General features: G+C 46.2%; 1 protein-coding gene across 2 annotated transcripts in view; it reads right to left on the bottom strand.

The window, feature by feature from the left end:
- RNF13 (ring finger protein 13) overlaps positions 1–19,968 on the bottom strand; it is a 322,147-nt gene that overhangs the window by 166,124 nt on the left and 136,055 nt on the right. For both annotated transcript variants that reach the window (XM_063916030.1, XM_063916028.1), the window contains one exon: positions 2,441–2,521. In XM_063916030.1, coding sequence (XP_063772100.1) covers positions 2,441–2,521 — 81 coding nt within the window. The remainder of the gene's footprint in view (positions 1–2,440; positions 2,522–19,968) is intronic.

The following is a 19,968-nucleotide window of genomic DNA, read 5'->3' as shown; positions in this document are numbered from 1 at the left end:
GTGACCGCAGTGTGTGGTGTGCATGAGGAGCAATGGCGCACAGCTGCAGTGCTGTGCGCTACCTTGGAGAAGACAGAAGTCTTCAGCCGCCGATTTTCCGGACCACCTTCTTGTTTCTGGCTCTGTAAGGGGGACGGCGGCGCGGCTCCGGGAACGGACGACGAGGTCGGGTCCTGTGTTCGATCCCTCTGGAGCTAATGGTGTCCAGTAGCCTAAGAAGCCCAAGCTACCACCACTTAGGTAGGTTCGCTTCTTCTCCCCTTAGTCCCTCGTTGCAGTGAGCCTGTTGCCAGCAGGTCTCACTGAAAATAAAAAACCTAAACTATACTTTCTTCTAGGAGCTCAGGAGAGCCCCTAGTGTGCATCCAGCTCAGCCGGGCACAGAAATCTAACTGAGGCTTGGAGGAGGGTCATAGGGGAAGGAGCCAGTGCACACCAGATAGTCCTAAATCTTTCTTAGATGTGCCCAGTCTCCTGCGGAGCCGTCTATTCCCCATGGTCCTTACGGAGTCCCCAGCATCCACTAGGACGTCAGAGAAAAAAAAAAACACACACACACCCGTCACCCATTTGCCACCTTTTAAGAGCATTCAGTACTTTGTGTTCACGCTAGAAATAATAATAGGCAGGGTGCCGGCCTGCTGGGGCATATGTGTGCACGCGCGAGTGTCCAAAAAGGGGGCGTGGCCATGTAAAATAGGGGACGTGGCCATAAAACATCATTAAAGTGGGCGCTGCAACCCACAGACGTTACTGTAGGGGACGTGGGCGTCGTCACTGTTGGGGGCATGCCCAGCACCCACGGAGGTGCAGGGCTCCCCCCCCCAAGCGTAAAAGGATGCCGTGCGGCATATTTACACGCTGGGAGAGCAGGAAGCGGGCAAGCTGTTTTAGCAGGGCGCCGCAGAAAGGGCAGGGCGGAGTTTGCCTTAACTAAAAAAAATAAATTGGACAGGGTGCAGCGCCCTGCTAAAACAACCTAGTGTGAGCACTAGTACTTCCTTGCAGCCTTTGACATGATTCTGCTAACGCTGTCCCGTTTTTGGTGTCCAGAAAGGTCTCCACTTTGTGGACACCAGAAAGATCGCATTTTTTGGAAAATTTGCACAACTTTGCTGCAAGTATCGCGGATAAACATTTCTAATTGGAGCTTGCATCTCTCGGGTAGCACATTCATGCAAATGCTGCAAGTTTCATGAAACAAATTCACATTTGCAAACTCGTACCTAATTCGATTGAGCCCCTGGACTTTAAAGATTTCATTTGATTTTGCTGAAGATCGAACACGTGGGCGAGGAATTACTTATTTAAAATGCGGCACCAATGGCTACAAAACTGGGAAAAAGAGCTCCCAATTGTAGGAATGTTATTTATGAAAATAAGCCTTAGAATTAATTTATTCCAAAAATAATCTTACAAAAAACGCCTAGCTTCACTCTTCTGTAGCTAAGGAGAGGGGAAACAGATCCATAGAGGTTTCTGCTGAAAAATCGGTGAAGTCGCTTGATCGCACTCACACGCAGTAGATACTTTGTTTTCTTAAAGGAAGCAATGCAGAAGATAATGGTCACACTTAAACATTCCTTCAATATAAATGCTAATACAGCTGTGGTATTACCCAATTACTACTTTTACACCATCTAAAAAAATTCTTATAGCCATCTCTCTTAGTGGGAAGATGTATTAGCTAGTGTTAAGTGCCAAAGGTCCTAGATCCAGTGCAATGTATTAAAGAGATTACCGTAGAGAATATGCCTTTTCTCCATTGTCTAAGTGCTACTTATGATATCGCTGTCACAATACTGTTTTATAGAGACAGTATGGCGTCAGCACTAACAATAAGCTTACCTTTAGAAGGTGTAAAATGTAATGATAGCTACAGACCACAGCTATATTAGCATTTATAATGAAGGAATGTGGCTTGTCGTTTTTATCAGACATTGGCAGGAATACCTGCTGGTATTTGTAATGTATCCTGACTGGGAGGGGATCCAGAAGTTAGAACGTCTTCTGAGCTGCTAGTAAATGTAACAAAGACAGGTATCTCACACAAGTGCCATCTGTCCAGAATCTGCTCCAAATGAGATTTATCAGTCTCTGCCAGGTCTCATGCATGCACAATGAGGCTGACCAGTAGCAACGACATAGTGCACCAGCACTAGGCCGATGTGCTACAGAGCTTGCAGAGATTGGAGAAGTGGAGTTTTCTCTGGCAGATGCATCCCAGCGCTATAGCTTCCTGCTTCACCTTGATAAAATGGCAAAGTGAGAGCTACTTTACTGGCAGGTAGTGTGCGGTATTTCTGCATTTTCCCCACTTCTTCTTCTTAGGAGTGAATAATGAAGGTGTAGTTCAAGAGAGGCATTGGTGAACAATTTTTTACCTGGGGGGGGGGGGGGGGGGGGGGGAGGCGGGAGTGATTTGAGGCTCTCTACATACCTTTAATCCATCACTGGGAAGTCTGTAGCCAAACCTTGCTGGAAGATCCTCAAATATTTTGGACACATTGTCAGATGTATACTAAAACAAAACAAGATTTCAGGGTTTTACATTTAAATTATTATTACTATTTATACAGCACATCTTTATTGATATACACAGAACATTTATCCATTCTCTGTATTCCACTCCTAATTCCTTACAACACATATGTTCCCATTTCTGTCAGTCAGTTATCCAGTCACTTGCCTTAAAACAGAAAACAACAATTTGCGCTAAGAAAAGTTGTATCTTCAATTTTCCATATTTCTTTGGAATTTATCCAGTGTTCAAGTATTCATCTCAGTAGACTCGGAATGTAAATAGAGAAAAGGAAATTAAAGCAAACAGTTAATCCTGATGACAAGTTTCACCACCAGGGAGAGCGCTAATGTCTATTCAGCAATATCCACCATACAAAAAGGAAAGTGCTCACGAAAAAGGACCAGAAATAAAAAAAAACTATAGCAACGGGCTAAGATCTAAATGCTTACATAAAGCCAGTGTCAAGTAAACACGTAAAGGTATCTTTGTCTGCCCTTCTGCGAACTCACAGTGGTTATGGTGATATAAAAAGAAATATACCACTTAAAATACAGTACGCCAAATAACAAATATTTTCATGTGATAATTGTTTAAAATAAGAATTTACTTACCGATAATTCTATTTCTCGTAGTCCGTAGTGGATGCTGGGGACTCCGTAAGGACCATGGGGAATAGCGGCTCCGCAGGAGACTGGGCACATCTAAAGAAAGCTTTAGGACTATCTGGTGTGCACTGGCTCCTCCCCCTATGACCCTCCTCCAAGCCTCAGTTAGGATACTGTGCCCGGACGAGCGTACACAATAAGGAAGGATTTTGAATCCCGGGTAAGACTCATACCAGCCACACCAATCACACCGTACAACTTGTGATCTGAACCCAGTTAACAGCATGATAACAGAGGAGCCTCTAGAAAAGATGGCTCACTACAGCAATAACCCGATTTTTTGGTAACAATAACTATGTACCAGTATTGCAGACAATCCGCACTTGGGATGGGCGCCCAGCATCCACTACGGACTACGAGAAATAGAATTATCGGTAAGTAAATTCTTATTTTCTCTAACGTCCTAAGTGGATGCTGGGGACTCCGTAAGGACCATGGGGATTATACCAAAGCTCCCAAACGGGCGGGAGAGTGCGGATGACTCTGCAGCACCAAATGAGAGAACTCCAGGTCCTCCTCAGCCAGGGTATCAATTTTGTAGAATTTTACAAACGTATTTGCTCCTGACCAAGTAGCTGTTCGGCAAAGTTGTAAAGCCGAGACCCCTCGGGCAGCCGCCCAAGATGAGCCCCCTTCCTTGTGGAGTGGGCATTTACAGATTTTTGGCTGTGGCAGGCCTGCCACAGAATGTGCAAGCTGAATTGTACTACAAATCCAACGAGCAATAGTCTGCTTAGAAGCAGGAGCACCCAGCTTGTTGGGTGCATACAGGATAAACAGCGAGTCAGTTTTTCTGACTCCAGCCGTCCTGGAAACATATATTTTCAGGGCCCTGACAACGTCTAGCAACTTGGAGTCCTCCAAGTCCCTAGTAGCCGCAGGCACCACAATAGGTTGGTTCAGGTGAAAACGCTGAAACCACCTTAGGGAGAAACTGAGGACGAGTCCTCAATTCCGCCCTGTCCGAATGGAAAATCAGATAAGGGCTTTTACAGGATAAAGCCGCCAATTCTGACACGCGCCTGGCCCAGGCCAGGGCCAACAGCATGACCACTTTCCATGTGAGATATTTTAACTCCACAGATTTAAGTGGTTCAAACCAATGTGACTTTTGGAACCCCAAAAACTACATTGAGATCCCAAAGTGCCACTGGAGGCACAAAAGGAGGCTGTATATGCAGTACCCCTTTTACAAACGTCTGAACTTCAGGGACTGAAGCTAGTTCTTTTTGGAAGAAAATTGACAGGGCCGAAATTTGAACCTTAATGGACCCCAATTTCAGGCCCATAGACACTCCTGTTTGCAGGAAATGTAGGAATCGACCCAGTTGAATTTCCTCCGTCGGGCCTTACTGGCCTCGCACCACGCAACATATTTTCGCCAAATGCGGTGATAATGTTTTGCGGTTACATCCTTCCTGGCTTTGATCAGGATAGGGATGACTTCATCCGGAATGCCTTTTTTCCTTCAGGATCCGGCGTTCAAAACCGCCATGCCGTCAAACGCAGCCGCGGTAAGTCTTGGAACAGACAGGGTCCTTGCTGAAGCAGGTCCCTTCTTAGAGGTAGAGGCCACGGATCCTCCGTGAGTATCTCTTGAAGTTCCGGTTACCAAGTCCTTCTTGGCCAATCCGGAGCCACGAATATAGTGCTTACTCCTCTCCATCTTATCAATCTCAGTACCTTGGGTATGAGAGGCAGAGGAGGGAACACATACACTGACTGGTACACCCACGGTGTTACCAGAGCGTCTACAGCTATTGCCTGAGGGTCCCTTGACCTGGCGCAATACCTGTCGAGTTTTTCCCAACGGTTTATAATCATGTGGAAGACTTCTGGGTGAAGTCCCCACCCTCCCGGGTGGAGGTCGTGCTGAGGAAGTCTGCTTCCCAGTTGTCCACTCCCGGAATGAATACTGCTGACAGTGCTATCACATGATTTTCCGCCCAGCGAAGAATCCTTGCAGCTTCTGCCATTGCCCTCCTGCTTCTTGTGTCACCCTGTCTGTTTACGTGGGTGACTGCCGTGATGTTGTCCTACTGGATCAACACCGGCTGACCTTGAAGCAGAGGTCTTGCTAAGCTTAGAGCATTGTAAATGTCCCTTAGCTTCAGGATATTTATGTGAAGTGATGTCTCCAGGCTTGACCATAAGCCCTGGATATTCCTTCCCTGTGTGACTGCTCTCCAGCCTCGCAGGCTGGCATCTGTGGTCACCAGGACCCAGTCCTGAATGCCTAATCTGCGGCCCTCTGGAAGATGAGCACTCTGCAACCACCACAGGAGGGACACTCTTGTCCTTGGTGACAGGGTTATCCGCTGATGCATCTGAAGATGCGACCCGGACCATTTGTCCAGCAGGTCCCACTGGAAAGTTCTTGTGTGGAATCTGTCGAATGGGATTGCTTCGTAGGAAGCCACCCTTTTACCCAGAACCCTTGTGCACTGATGCACTGACACTTGGCTCGGTTTTAGGAGGTTCCTGACTAGCTCGGATAACTCCCTGGCTTTCTCCTCCGGGAGAAACACCTTTTTCTGGACTGTGTCCAGGATCATCCCTAGGAACAGAAGACACGTCGTCGGAACCAGCTGCGATTTTGGAATATTGAAAATCCAATCGTGCTTCCGCAACACTACCTGAGATAGTGCTACACCGACCTCCAACTGTTCCCTGGATCTTACCCTTATCAGGGAATTGTCCAAGTAAGGGATAACTAAAATTCCCTTCCTTCGAAGGAATATCATCATTTCGGCCATTACCTTGGTAAAGACCCGGGGTGCCGTGGACCATCCATACGGCAGCGTCTGAACTGATAGTGACAGTTCTGTACCATAAACCTGAGGTACCCTTGGTGAGAAGGGTAAATTTTGACATGAAGGTAAGCATCCTTAATGTCCCGAGACATCATGTAGTCCCCTTCTTCCAGGTTCGCAATCACTGCTCTGAGTGACTCAATCTTGAATTTGAACCTCTGTATGTAAGTGTTCAAAGATTTTAGATTTAGAATCGGTCTCACCGAGCCGTCCGGCTTCGGTACCACAACAGTGTGGAATAATAACCCGTTCCCTGTTGCAGGAGGGGTATCTTGATTATCACCTGCTGGGAATACAGCTTGTGAATGGCTTCCAAAACTGTCTCCCTGTCAGAAGGAGACATCGGTAAAGCCGACTTTAGGAAACGGCGAGGGGGAGACGTCTCGAATTCTAATTTGTACCCCTGAGATATCACCTGAAGGATCCAGGGGTCTACTTGCGAGTGAGCCCACTGCGCGCTAAAATTCATTGAGACGGGCCCCCCACCGTGCCTGATTCTGCTTGTAAAGCCCCCGCGTATACTGAGGGCTTGGCAGAGGCGGGAGAGGGTTTCTGTTCCTGGGAACTGGCTGATTTCTGCAGCCTTTTTCCTCTCCCTCTGTCACGGGGCAGAAATGAGGAACCTTTTGCCCGCTTGTCCACGAAAAGACTGCGCCTGATAATACGGCGTCTTCTCATGTTGAGAGGTGACCTGGGGTACAAACGTGGAATTCCCAGCTGTTGCCGTGGCCACCAGGTCTGAAAGACCGACCCCAAATAACTCCTCCTTAATAAAGCAATACTTCCAAATACCGTTTGGAATACGCATCACCTGACCACTGACGTGTCCATAACCCTCTACTGGTAGAAATGGACAACGCACTTAGACTTGATGCCAGTCGGCAAATATTCCGCTGTGCATCACGCATATATAGAAATGCATCTTTTAAATGCTCTATAGGCAAAAATATACTGTCCCTATCTAGGGTATCAATATTTTCAGTCAGGGAATCCGACCACGCCAACCCAGCACTGCACATCCAGGCTGAGGCGATTGCTGGTCGCAGTATAACACCAGTATGTGTGTAAATACCTTTTAGGATACCCTCCTGCTTTCTATCAGCAGGATCCTTAAGGGCGGCCATCTCAGGCGAGGGTAGAGCCCTTACAAGCGTGTGAGCACTTTATCCACCCTAGGGGGTGTTTCCCAACGCACCCTAACCTCTGGCGGGAAAGGATATAATGCCAATAACATTTTAGAAATTATCAGTTGTTATCGGGGGAAACCCACGCATCATCACACACCTCATTTGATTTCTCAGATTCAGGAAAACTACAGGTAGTTTTTCCTCACCGAACATAATACCCCTTTTTGGTGGTACTCGTATTATCAGAAATGTGTAAAACATTTTTCATTGCCTCAATCATGTAACTTGTGGCCCTACTGGAAGTCACATTTGTCTCTTCACCGTCGACACTGGAGTCAGTATCCGTGTCGGCGTCTATATCTGCCATCTGAGGTAACGAGCGCTTTAGAGCCCCTGACGGCCTATGAGACATCTGGACAGGCACAAGCTGAGTAGCCGGCTGTCTCATGTCAACCACTGTCTTTTATACAGAGCTGACACTGTCACGTAATTTCTTCCAACAGTTCATCCACTCAGGTGTCGACCCCCTAGGGGGTGACATCACTATTACAGGCAATCTGCTCCGTCTCCACATAATTTTTCTCCTCATACATGTCGACACAAAAGTACAGACATACAGCACACACACAGGGAATGCTCTGATAGAGGACAGGATCCCACTAGCCCTTTGGGGAGACAGAGGGAGAGTTTGCCAGCACACACCAGAGCGCTATATATATATATATATATATATATATATATATATATATATATATATATATATATATATATATATATATATATATATATACACAGGGATAACCTTATATAAGTGTATTTCCCCTTATAGCTGCTGTATAGTTAATACTGCGCCTAATTAGTGTCCCCCTCTCTTTTTTAACCCTTTCTGTAGTGTAGTGACTGCAGGGGAGAGCCAGGGAGCTTCCCTCCAACGGAGCTGTGAGGGAAAATGGCGCCAGTGTGCTGAGGAGATAAGGCCGCCGATAAGGGGGCGGAGCCTATCTCCTGTTTTTCTATGTATTCTGGCAGGGGTTAAATGCATCCATATAGCCCAGGAGCTATATGTGATGCATTTTTTTGCCATCTAAGGTGTTTTTATTGCGTCTCAGGGCGCTCCCCCCCAGCGCCCTGCACCCTCAGTGACCGAAGTGTGAAGTGTGCTGAGAGCAATGGCGCACAGCTGCAGTGCTGTGCGCTACCTTGTTGAAGACAGGACGTCTTCTGCCGCCGATTTTCCGGACCTCTTCTGCCTTCTGGCTCTGTAAGGGGGCCGGCGGCGCGGCTCTGGGACCCATCCAAGCTGGGCCTGTGATCGTCCCTCTGGAGCTGATGTCCAGTAGCCTAAGAAGCCCAATCCACTCTGCACGCAGGTGAGTTCGCTTCTTCTCCCCTTAGTCCCTCGATGCAGTGAGCCTGTTGCCAGCAGGTCTCACTGAAAATAAAAAACCTAAACTAAAACTTTCACTAAGAAGCTCAGGAGAGCCCCTAGTGTGCACCCTTCTCGTTCAGGCACAGAGATCTAACTGAGGCTTGGAGGAGGGTCATAGGGGGAGGAGCCAGTGCACACCAGATAGTCCTAAAGCTTTCTTTAGATGTGCCCAGTCTCCTGCGGAGCCGCTATTCCCCATGGTCCTTACGGAGTCCCCAGCATCCACTTAGGACGTTAGAGAAAAGTATGTGGTAAACATCCACACCAGAAAGATGGCCTTTAAGTCCAAATTCAGTCTACAGAAAAGAATGATGGAGCCTGGGTATTTCTCCTAGGCTGCCAATGACCATTGGGTAAAGATTCATAGGACCCGCTAATCACTCATCCAAAGATGCTGCTGTCAGATGAGTGATTAGGGGGCTCTATATGTATCTTGTGCTGCCATAAACCTAAAGATTTATTGTCGGATCTGGCTGGTTGGAGTGAAAACCTGGTAATGGATGAGAGCAAATGACAATTAACCATTTGTTCCTAAATGCCGTAAAACTGACAAAACCGGTCGTTCAGACAGATTGGTTAAATCAAATGGATTTAACCATTGTCTGATTGGCCATTTATGTCTGTTTTTCAGTGTTTGGCAGCAAATGGTCAATTGTATTTGCTCTCATCCATTACCAGGTTTTCATTTCAACCAGCCAGATCCGACAATAAATCTTTAAGTGTATGGGCAGCTAACTCAGTGGTCCTGGTTTTATGCAAGCATTTATATATCTGTCACTTAGCCCATTTTTAAATAGCTGTTTTTTGTTTGGTTTTTTTTCTGGTCCTTTTGGGGAGTACTTTCCTGTTGTGGATATTGCTGAACAGACATTAGATCTCTCTATAAACTACTGTGCGGGGGTTCTTTTTTTCTATATTCCACAATTGCCAAGATGAACACATCAATACTAGATAAAGTCCAAAGGAATATGGAAATCTGAAGATATAACTCAATACAAGAACCTTCTGTATGGAACTATTTTCTTTGAGTGTGTGAGTATAATATTTAGATAGATAGATAGATAGATAGATAAAAAAAAAATTTATATATATATATATATATATATATATATATATATATATATATATATATATATATTTTAATTTATATTTTAAACCAGTAAAATTGTGGGGGAAAAAAGGAGCACCTGAGGAAACCCAAACATACATGCTTACATATTTTGTGATGAGCCGTTTACATGTAAATCGAACTTGTACAAAATACTATATAACGTAGCGAGTTTTAGGAAGTAGACAAACCAGTCAATAGCCATACATTTTCCATTTAGTTGTTTGTAGAGGACGTTCTGTAATCCTGTGCTTTTCAGACAACTTAATCAAAATCTGTATATTTGCATTGCTTGGTTATGTCATACAGCCATCCTATGCAGATTGTGCAGGATAGCGGTCTTCTATTTGGGTTATTCCACACCAACTCAACACAGGTTTCAGACTGGCCATCTCAGATTGTGATGACATTTGATATAATAAATGCTGCTATGGGTATAAAGAAAACCCCCAAATTTTAGGCTGATATGTTTAACGGTTATTAAATTATATTCCTTTAAAAGCAGCAATTTTTTCATGAAAAATGTGCTTACATTTTTGTTTAAACTGCACCTGCAGCTCAACTATCCCAGGGGATAACCACAACTATACTTTAATATAAAAAGTAGTGACAAAAAAAAAAAAAAAAAAAAAAAGACCGTAATGTATTTAGTAGAGAATGTTTTAAACAAATAAAATAAACTGAAGGCAGACAAGTCCTTTAAGTTAGGGTTAGTAAACATGTGCATGCGGAGCCACAGCGTGCACCAGCTGAAAAGCTACTACATGACCCATTTTACACAGGAATCCTGGCAGTTTCTTGCTAAGCTACAGCTCATTCCCAATGTTTATTTGGAAGAAATTAACAAAAGCAGGAGAGGAATTCCAAACAATAAGGCACTGTAGCTAAGAAACATTTGGAATTTTATGGGGGGCAATCACGATACCGCCTGTCGGGATCCCGGCGGTCACAATGCCAATGCCGGAATCCTGACAGACGGTGAAATGCTGCCCCCGGAATATTATTTATTTATTTATTATTTATTACCAGTTATTTATATAGCGCACACATATTCCGCAGCGCTTTACAGAGAATATTTGCCCATTCACATCAGTCCCTGCCCCAGTGGAGCTTACAATCTATATTCCCTACCACATGTACACACAGACACATTCATGCTAGGGTTAATTTTTTGTTGGGAGCCAATTAACCTGCCAGTATATTTTTGGGATTGTGGGAGGAAACCGGAGTACCCGGAGGAAACCGGAGTACCCGGAGGAAACCCACACAAGTACGGGGAGAATATACAAACTCCACACAGTTATGGCCATGCTGGGAATTGAACCCATGACCTCATTGCTGTGAGGCAGTAATGCTAACCATTACATCATCCGTACTGCCCGCGCCATACCGGCGCCACAGGCTTTTCTCCCTCTATGGGTGTCCACAGCGTGGCGAGCGCAGCGAGCCCGCAAGGGGCTTTCTAGCACACGCCCTGCTGCCGGCATACTGATGCTTGGGATCCCGCTGTCGGTATCATGACAGCTGGGATCCCGCCCGCTGGTAAAAGATATGTATTCCATTTTATGTTGCCACACTAACTTCCACCCAAGACTCCTGTTCCAAAATTACAACTCAACAGCTTCCACAATATTCTGCATTTTTTAAATGTATCATTATAATCATCATCCTTTATTATTTATTATTATTGTTGCTGTTATTGCCAGGGACAACATTCAGGATTTTTTTTAATTCGTTTTTGAACTTGAAGGGTACAGATGAAAAGAAAAGTAGGTAAAAAAAAAAAAGATAGGGTGGCAGGTATACTAACTAGGATTATTAGTAAAAAATTTGCCTAGAACACCAATAAATATGGTCATATAATGTTTTAATAAATATATTTGTAACACAAATAATGCGCGTTAAATGCTTACTGTAGCTATCTGTAAACCTCTGTATGTTTGCCACCGTGCTACATACATGCCATTTGTGCCAGTAACCTTGGGGTGATACTGCTGCATATTTAGGAGTCTATTTATCAAGCTTTGGATGGAGAAAGTGGACGGAGATAAAGTACCAACCAATCAGCTCCTAACTGCCATGTCACAGGCTGCGTTTAAAAAATGACATTTAGGAGCTCAATGGCTGGTACTTTATTCTAGTCCACTTTATCCCCATCCAAGGCTTAGTAATAGACCCCTTAGTCTGTAAAGTCCACATTGTGTCTTTTGTTACCATTTTGGCTATATAAGGAGGGAAGGTAAGCTTCCATTATTGTACACAGATGCTCTAGCAGCTATAAGTACATGTCTTGCTTCATATTTATCATATTAACTAAAGGTTTCCAGAGAGCAATTTAGTATGTGTGTCCATGATTAGAGAAAAAGCAGCGCATTGGTCTAATCAAGTCGCCATATTAATAGTTAGAAGAAAAAAAAAGAAAAAAAAAGGGACAGCCAGTCCCCATAACAATAACGTAATCAACCTCATTAAAGCAAGAGGACAAATAGTGGGGTACCTTTGCTATATTAATCCATAGCATCAATCATCAATATTTATACTTTATGAGTACAAAGGGCATAAATTACAAATAAAACAGTAAAAAAATAAGAATTTACTTACTGATAATTCTATTTCTCATAGTCCGTAGTGGATGCTGGGAACTCCGTAAGGACCATGGGGAATAGCGGCTCCGCAGGAGACTGGGCACAAAAAGTAAAAGCTTTAGACTAGCTGGTGTGCACTGGCTTCTCCCCCTATGACCCTCCTCCAAGCCTCAGTTAAGATACTGTGCCCGGACGAGCGTACATAATAAGGAAGGATCTTGAATCCCGGGTAAGACTCATACCAGCCACACCAATCACACCGTACAACTCGTGATCTGAACCCAGTTAACAGTATGATAACCGTAGGAGCCTCTGAAAAGATGGCTTCCAACAATAAACAACCCGATTTGTTTGTAACAATAACTATATACAAGAATTGCAGACAATCCGCACTTGGGATGGGCGCCCAGCATCCACTACGGACTATGAGAAATAGAATTATCAGTAAGTAAATTCTTATTTTCTCTGACGTCCTAGTGGATGCTGGGAACTCCGTAAGGACCATGGGGATTATACCAAAGCTCCCAAACGGGCGGGAGAGTGCGGATGACTCTGCAGCACCGAATGAGAGAACTCCAGGTCCTCCTCAGCCAGGGTATCAAATTTGTAGAATTTAGGAAACGTGTTTGCCCCTGACCAAGTAGCTGCTCGGCAAAGTTGTAAAGCCGAGACCCCTCGGGCAGCCGCCCAAGATGAGCCCACTTTCCTTGTGGAATGGGCTTTTACAGATTTTGGCTGTGGCAGGCCTGCCACAGAATGTGCAAGTTGAATTGTACTACAAATCCAACGAGCAATCGTCTGCTTAGAAGCAGGAGCACCCAGCTTGTTGGGTGCATACAGTATAAACAGCGAGTCAGATTTTCTGACTCCAGCCGTCCTGGAAACATATATTTTCAGGGCCCTGACTACGTCCAGCAACTTGGAGTCCTCCAAGTCCCTAGTAGCCACAGGTACCACAATAGGTTGATTCATGTGAAACGCTGAAACCACCTTAGGGAGAAATTGAGGACGAGTCCTCAATTCCGCCCTATCCGAATGAAATATCAGGTAAGGGCTTTTATAGGATAAAGCCGCCAATTCTGATACGCGCCTGGCTGAAGCCAGGGCCAACAGCATTACCACTTTCCATGTGAGATATTTCAAATCCACTGTGGCAAGTGGTTCAAACCAATGTGATTTTAGGAACCCTAAAACTACATTGAGATCCCAAGGTGCCACTGGAGGCACAAAAGGAGGCTGTATATGCAGTACCCCTTTGACAAACGTCTGAACTTCAGGCACTGAAGCCAGTTCTTTCTGGAAGAAGATCAACAGGGCCGAAATTTGAACCTTAATGGATCCCAATTTTAAGCCCATAGACAATCCTGCTTGCAGGAAATGTAGGAAACGACCCAGTTGAAATTCCTCCGTAGGGGCCTTCTTGGCCTCACACCACGCAACATATTTTCGCCAAATGCGATGATAATGTTTTGCAGTTACATCCTTCCTGGCCTTGATCAGGGTAGGGATGACTTCATCTGGAATGCCTTTTTCCTTCAGGATCCGGCGTTCAACCGCCATGCCGTCAAACGCAGCCGCGGTAAGTCTTGGAACAGACAAGGTCCCTGCTGGAGCAGGTCCTTCCTTAGAGGTAGAGGCCACGGGTCCTCCGTGAGCATCTCTTGCAGCTCCGGGTACCAAGTTCTTCTTGGCCAATCCGGAGCCACGAGTATCGTTCTTACTCCTCTCCTTCTTATGATTCTCAGTACTTTTGGTATGAGAGGAAGAGGAGGGAACACATATACCGACTGGAACACCCACAGAGTTACCAGAGCGTCCACCGCTATTGCCTGAGGGTCCCTTGACCTGGCGCAATATCTGTCCAGTTTCTTGTTGAGACGGGACGCCATCATGTCCACCTTTGGTTTTTCCCAACGGTTTACAATCACTTGGAAGACTTCTGGATGAAGTCCCCACTCCCCCGGGTGGAGGTCGTGTCTGCTGAGGAAGTCTGCTTCCCAGTTGTCCACTCACGGAATGAACACTGCTGACAGTGCTATCACATGATTTTCCGCCCAGCGGAGAATCCTTGCAGCTTCTGCCATTGCCCTCCTGCTTCTTGTGCCGCCCTGTCTGTTTACGTGGGCGACAGCCGTGATGTTGTCCGACTGGATCAATACCGGTTGACCCTGAAGCAGAGGCCTTGCTTGACTTAGGGCATTGTAAATGGCCCTTAGCTCTAGGATATTTATGTGAAGAGACGTTTCCATGCTTGACCACAAGCCCTGGAAATTTTTTCCCTGTGTGACTGCTCCCCAGCCTCTCAGGCTGGCATCCGTAGTTACCAGCATCCAATCCTGAATGCCGAATCTGCGGCCCTCTAGAAGATGAGCCTTCTGTAACCACCACAGGAGAGATACCCTTGTCCTTGGAGATAGGGTTATCCGCTGATGCATCTGAAGATGCGATCCGGACCATTTGTCCAGCAGATCCCACTGAAAAGTTCTTGCATGGAATCTTCCGAATGGAATCGCTTCGTAAGAAGCCACCATTTTTCCCAGGACTCTCGTGCACTGATGCACTGACACTTGTCCTGGTTTTAAGAGGTTCCTGACTAGCTCGGATAACTCCCTGGCCTTCTCCTCCGGGAGAAACACCTTTTTCTGGACTGTGTCCAGAATCATCCCTAGGAACAGTAGACGTGTTGTCGGAATCAGCTGTGATTTTGGGATATTTAGAATCCACCCGTGCTGACGTAGCACTACCTGAGATAGTGCTACTCCGACCTCTAACTGTTCCCTGGACCTTGCCCTTATCAGGAGATCGTCCAAGTAATGGATAATTAATACGCCTTTTCTTCGAAGAAGAATCATCATTTCGGCCATTACCTTGGTAAAGACCCGTGGTGCCGTGGACAATCCAAACGGCAGCGTCTGAAACTGATAATGACAGTTTTGTATCACAAACCAGAGGTACCCTTGGTGAGCAGGGTAGATTGGGACATGGAGATAAGCATCCTTGATGTCTAGAGATACCATATAGTCCCCCTTCTTCCAGGTTCGCTATCACTGCTCTGAGTGACTCCATCTTGAATTTGAACCTTTTTATGTAAGTGTTCAAAGATTTTAGATTTAAAATTGGTCTCACCGAGCCATCCGGCTTCGGTACCACAAACAGCGTGGAATAATACCCCTTTCCCTATTGTAGGAGGGGTACCTTGATTATCACCTGCTGGGAATACAGCTTGTGAATAGCTTCCAATACTGCCTCCCTGTCGGAGGGAGACGTTGGTAGAGCAGACTTCAGGAACCGGCGAGGGGGAGACGTCTCGAATTCCAATTTGTACCCCTGTGATACTACCTGCAGGATCCAGGGGTCCACTTGCGAGAGAGCCCACTGCGCGCTGAAATTCTTGAGACGGCCCCCCACCGTGCCCGAGTCTGCTTGCAGAGCCCCAGCGTCATGCTGAGGACTTGGCAGAAGCGGGGGAGGGCTTCTGCTCCTGGGAAGAGGCTGCATGGTGCAGTCTTTTTCCCCTTCCTCTGCCCCGGGGCAGGAACGAGCGGCCTTTTTCCCTCTTGCCCTTATAGGGACGAAAGGACTGGGTTTGAAAAGACGGTGTCTTTTTTTGCTGAGAGGTGACCTGGGGTAAAAAGGTGGATTTTCCAGCCGTTGCTGTGGCCACCAGGTCCGATAGACCGACCCCAAATAACTCCTCCCCTTTATACGGCAATAATTCCATATGTCGTTTGGAATCCGCATCACCTGACCACTGTCGCGTCCATAACGTTCTTCTGGCAGAAATGGACATCGCACTTACTCTAGATGCCAGGGTGCAAATATCCCTCTGTGCATCTCGCATATATAGTAATGCATCCTTTAAATGCTCTATAGTTAATAATATACTGTCCCTATCCAGGGTATCAATATTTTCAGTCAGGGAATCCGACCAAGCCACTCCAGCGCTGCACATCCAGGCTGAGGCGATCGCTGGTCGCAGTATAACACCGGTATGTGTGTATATACCTTTTAAGATATTTTCCAGCCTTCTATCAGCTGGTTCCTTGAGAGCGGCCGTATCAGGAGACGGTAACGCCACTTGTTTTGATGAGCGTGTGAGCGCCTTATCTACCCTAGGGGGTGTTTCCCAACGTGCCCTAACCTCTGGCGGGAAAGGGTATAGTGCCAATAATTTATTAGAAATCAGCAGTTTTTTATCGGGGGAAACCCACGCTTTATCACACACCTCATTTAATTCATCTGACTCAGGAAAAACCACTGGTAGTTTTTTCACACCCCACATAATACCCTTTTTTTGTGGTACTTGTAGTGTCAGAAATGTTCAAAGCCTCCTTCATTGCCGTGATCATGTAACGTGTGGCCCTACTGGACATTACGTTTGTCTCGTCACCGTCGACACTGGATTCAGTATCCGTGTCAGGGTCTGTGTCGACCATCTGAGGTAACGGGCGTTTTAGCGCCCCTGACGGTGTCCGAGACGCCTGAACAGGCACTAATTGATTTGTCGGCTGTCTCATGTCGTCAACAGTTTTTTGCAAAGTGCTGACATTGTCACGTAATTCTTTAATTACTACCATCCAGTCAGGTGTCGACTCCCTAGGGGGTGACATCACTAACACAGGCAATTGCTCTGCTTCCACATCATTTTCCTCCTCATACATGTCGACACAATCGTACCGACACCCAGCACACACACAGGGAATGCTCTGATAGAGGACAGGACCCCACTAGCCCTTTGGGGAGACAGAGGGAGAGTTTGCCAGCACACACCAGAGCGCTATATATATATATATATACAGGGATAACCTTATATAAGTGTTACTCCCTGTTATAGCTGCTGTATTTATATATTAGCTGCCAATAGTTCCCCCCTCTCTGTTTTACCCTGTTTCTGTAGTGCAGGACTGCAGGGGAGAGTCAGGGAGCCGTCCTTCCAGCGGAGCTGTGAAAGAAAATGGCGCTTGTGTGCTGAGGAGAAAGGCTCCGCCCCCTTCACGGCGGCCTTTTCTCCCGCTTTTTTCAGGAAACTGGCAGGGGATAAATGCATCCATATAGCCCAGGAGCTATATGTGATGCATTTTTTTTAGCCATATAAGGTTTTTATATCGTTTTTATTGCGTCTCAGGGCGCTCCCCCCCAGCGCCCTGCACCCTCAGTGACCGGAGTGTGAAGTGTGCTGAGAGCAATGGCGCACAGCTGCAGTGCTGTGCGCTACCTTATTTGAAGACAGGAACGTCTTCTGCCGCCGCTTTCTCCGGACCTCTTCGCTCTTCTGGCTCTGTAAGGGGGCCGGCGGCGCGGCTCCGGGACCCATCCAGGCTGAACCTGTGATCGTCCCTCTGGAGCTAATGTCCAGTAGCCAAGAAGCCCAATCCACTCTGCAGTCAGGTGAGTTCGCTTCTTCTCCCCTTAGTCCCACGATGCAGTGAGCCTGTTGCCAGCAGGACTCACTGAAAATAAAAAACCTATTTAAACTTTTACTTCTAAGCAGCTCAGGAGAGCCACCTAGCTTGCACCCTTCTCGTTCGGGCACAAAAATCTAACTGAGGCTTGGAGGAGGGTCATAGGGGGAGGAGCCAGTGCACACCAGCTAGTCTAAAGCTTTTACTTTTTGTGCCCAGTCTCCTGCGGAGCCGCTATTCCCCATGGTCCTTACGGAGTTCCCAGCATCCACTAGGACGTCAGAGAAAAAAGAAATCCTTTTCTCGTAGTCCGTAGTAGATACCGGGGAACTGTACTGTTGTACCATGGGATATAGATTGGGTCCACTGGAGTCTGGCATTTTGAAACCTTGAGTGAGTGAGTGTGTGTTGGCTCCTCCCCTCTATGCGCCTCCTACCGGACTCAGTCTAGGAAACTGTGCCGGAGGAGACTGACATACCATGAGATAAGAAAAAACAGATACAACAGCGGTGAGGCACTAAGCCAACACACAACCATAAATGAAAAAGGGGCTAACTGGAACAGAGGATAGCAACACCAATCAGCATAAGGATAGCACAGCTATCCCAACAACATAAGAGGACCGCAACGGCTCGCCAACCAAACACTTACCAGGTAAGCAGGAAATCGAAGCACTGACTACGGACTACGAGAAAAGGAATTACTGGCAGGTATTAAATTCCTATTTTCTCTTACGTCATAGTGGGTAACTGTACTGTAGTACCATGGGGAAGTCCCAAAGCGCCCAAACGGATGGGAGAGTGCTGAGACACCTGCAAAACCGCCTGACCAAACTGAAGGTCACCATTGGCCAAGGTGTCGAACCTATAGAATTTAACAAGTGTGTTCTAACCAGGCCAAGTATAAGCTCAGCACAGCTGTAAGGCCGAGACACCCCGGGCAGTCGCCCAGGAAGAGCCTACAGATCTCTTTGATTGGGCCTGAATAGACGTCAGCAAAGGCAGAGCCGCCGAAGTATAGGCTTGTTGGATAGTCAACCTGAGCCAATGAGCAATAGATTGCTTAGAAACCGGACGACCAATCTTGGAGGCATCATAAAGGACAAACAGCGAATGAGTTTTCCGATGACGAGCAGTCCTTTTGACATAAACCCTCAGAGCTCTCCCCACATCCAAGGACTCTGGGCCAACAGAAGCGTCAGACAACACCGGAACCACAATGGTTTGATTCACGTGAAAAGCTGACACCACTTTCGGCAAACACTGAGGCCGGGTCCTGAGTTCTGCTTCATCTTCAATGAAAAATCAAATAAGGGCTCTTACAGGAGAAGGCCCCCCCAATTTAGAGACACGTCTGACAGACGCCAATGCTAGTAATATAACAGTCTTTCAGGTAAGAAATTTAAATTCCACCCTATGTAAGGGTTCAAACCAGTCCGACTGAAGAACGGACAAAACCACATTCAGATCCCACGGAGCCATGGGAGGCACAAAAGGCGGTTGCAAATGAAGATCCCTTTTCAGGAAGGTCTGTACTTCTAGCAAGAGAGCAAGTTGCTTCTGGAAGAAAATAGAGAGCGCAGAAATCTGCACTTTTATGGAGCTTAAACATAGGCCCATATCCACTTCCGCTTTCAGGACGTCGGCAAAGGCAGAACCGCCGAAGTATAGGCCTGTTGAATGGTTAACCTGAGGCAACGAGTAATAGATTGCTTAGAAACCGGCCAACCAATCTTGGAGGCATCATAAAGGACAAATCAGATTTCCGATGACGGGCCGTCCTTTTGACATAAGTCTGCAGAGCCCTGACTACATCCAAGGACTCAGGACCAACGGAAGCATCAGACAACACCGGAACCACAATAGGCTGATTCACATGAAAAGCTGACACCACTTTCAGCAAAAACGGAGGACAGTTCCGCCCTGTCTTCATGAAAAATCAAATAAGGACTCTTACAGGATAAGGCCCCTAATCTATCACTCACGCACTGTGTAGTACCGAGATGCTTTAAGATGACTAGTATTGTCCCCGTCCAGAAGAAAGGGTTAGTAAAAGTCTTAAATGACTATCGGCCTATAGCATTAACACCTCTCATAACGAAATGTTTTGAGAGACTGGTACTGAATCATATTAAATCTTTTTTCTCTGCCGATTTTGACCCATTTCAGTTTGCCTACAGACAAAACCGATGCACTGATGATGCGATTATTTCACTGTTGCACTTTACTCTGTCCCATTTGGAAGTGAGTAATGCCTATGTTAGGATTTTATTTGTTGATTTTAGTTCGGCTTTTAACACAGTGATTCCAATCTC

The sequence above is a fragment of the Pseudophryne corroboree genome, chromosome 4, assembly GCF_028390025.1.
Source record: "Pseudophryne corroboree isolate aPseCor3 chromosome 4, aPseCor3.hap2, whole genome shotgun sequence".
Lineage (NCBI taxonomy): Eukaryota > Metazoa > Chordata > Amphibia > Anura > Myobatrachidae > Pseudophryne > Pseudophryne corroboree.
Note: the sequence above shows the minus strand (reverse complement) of the source record. Positions and strands in the feature narration are given on the sequence as shown.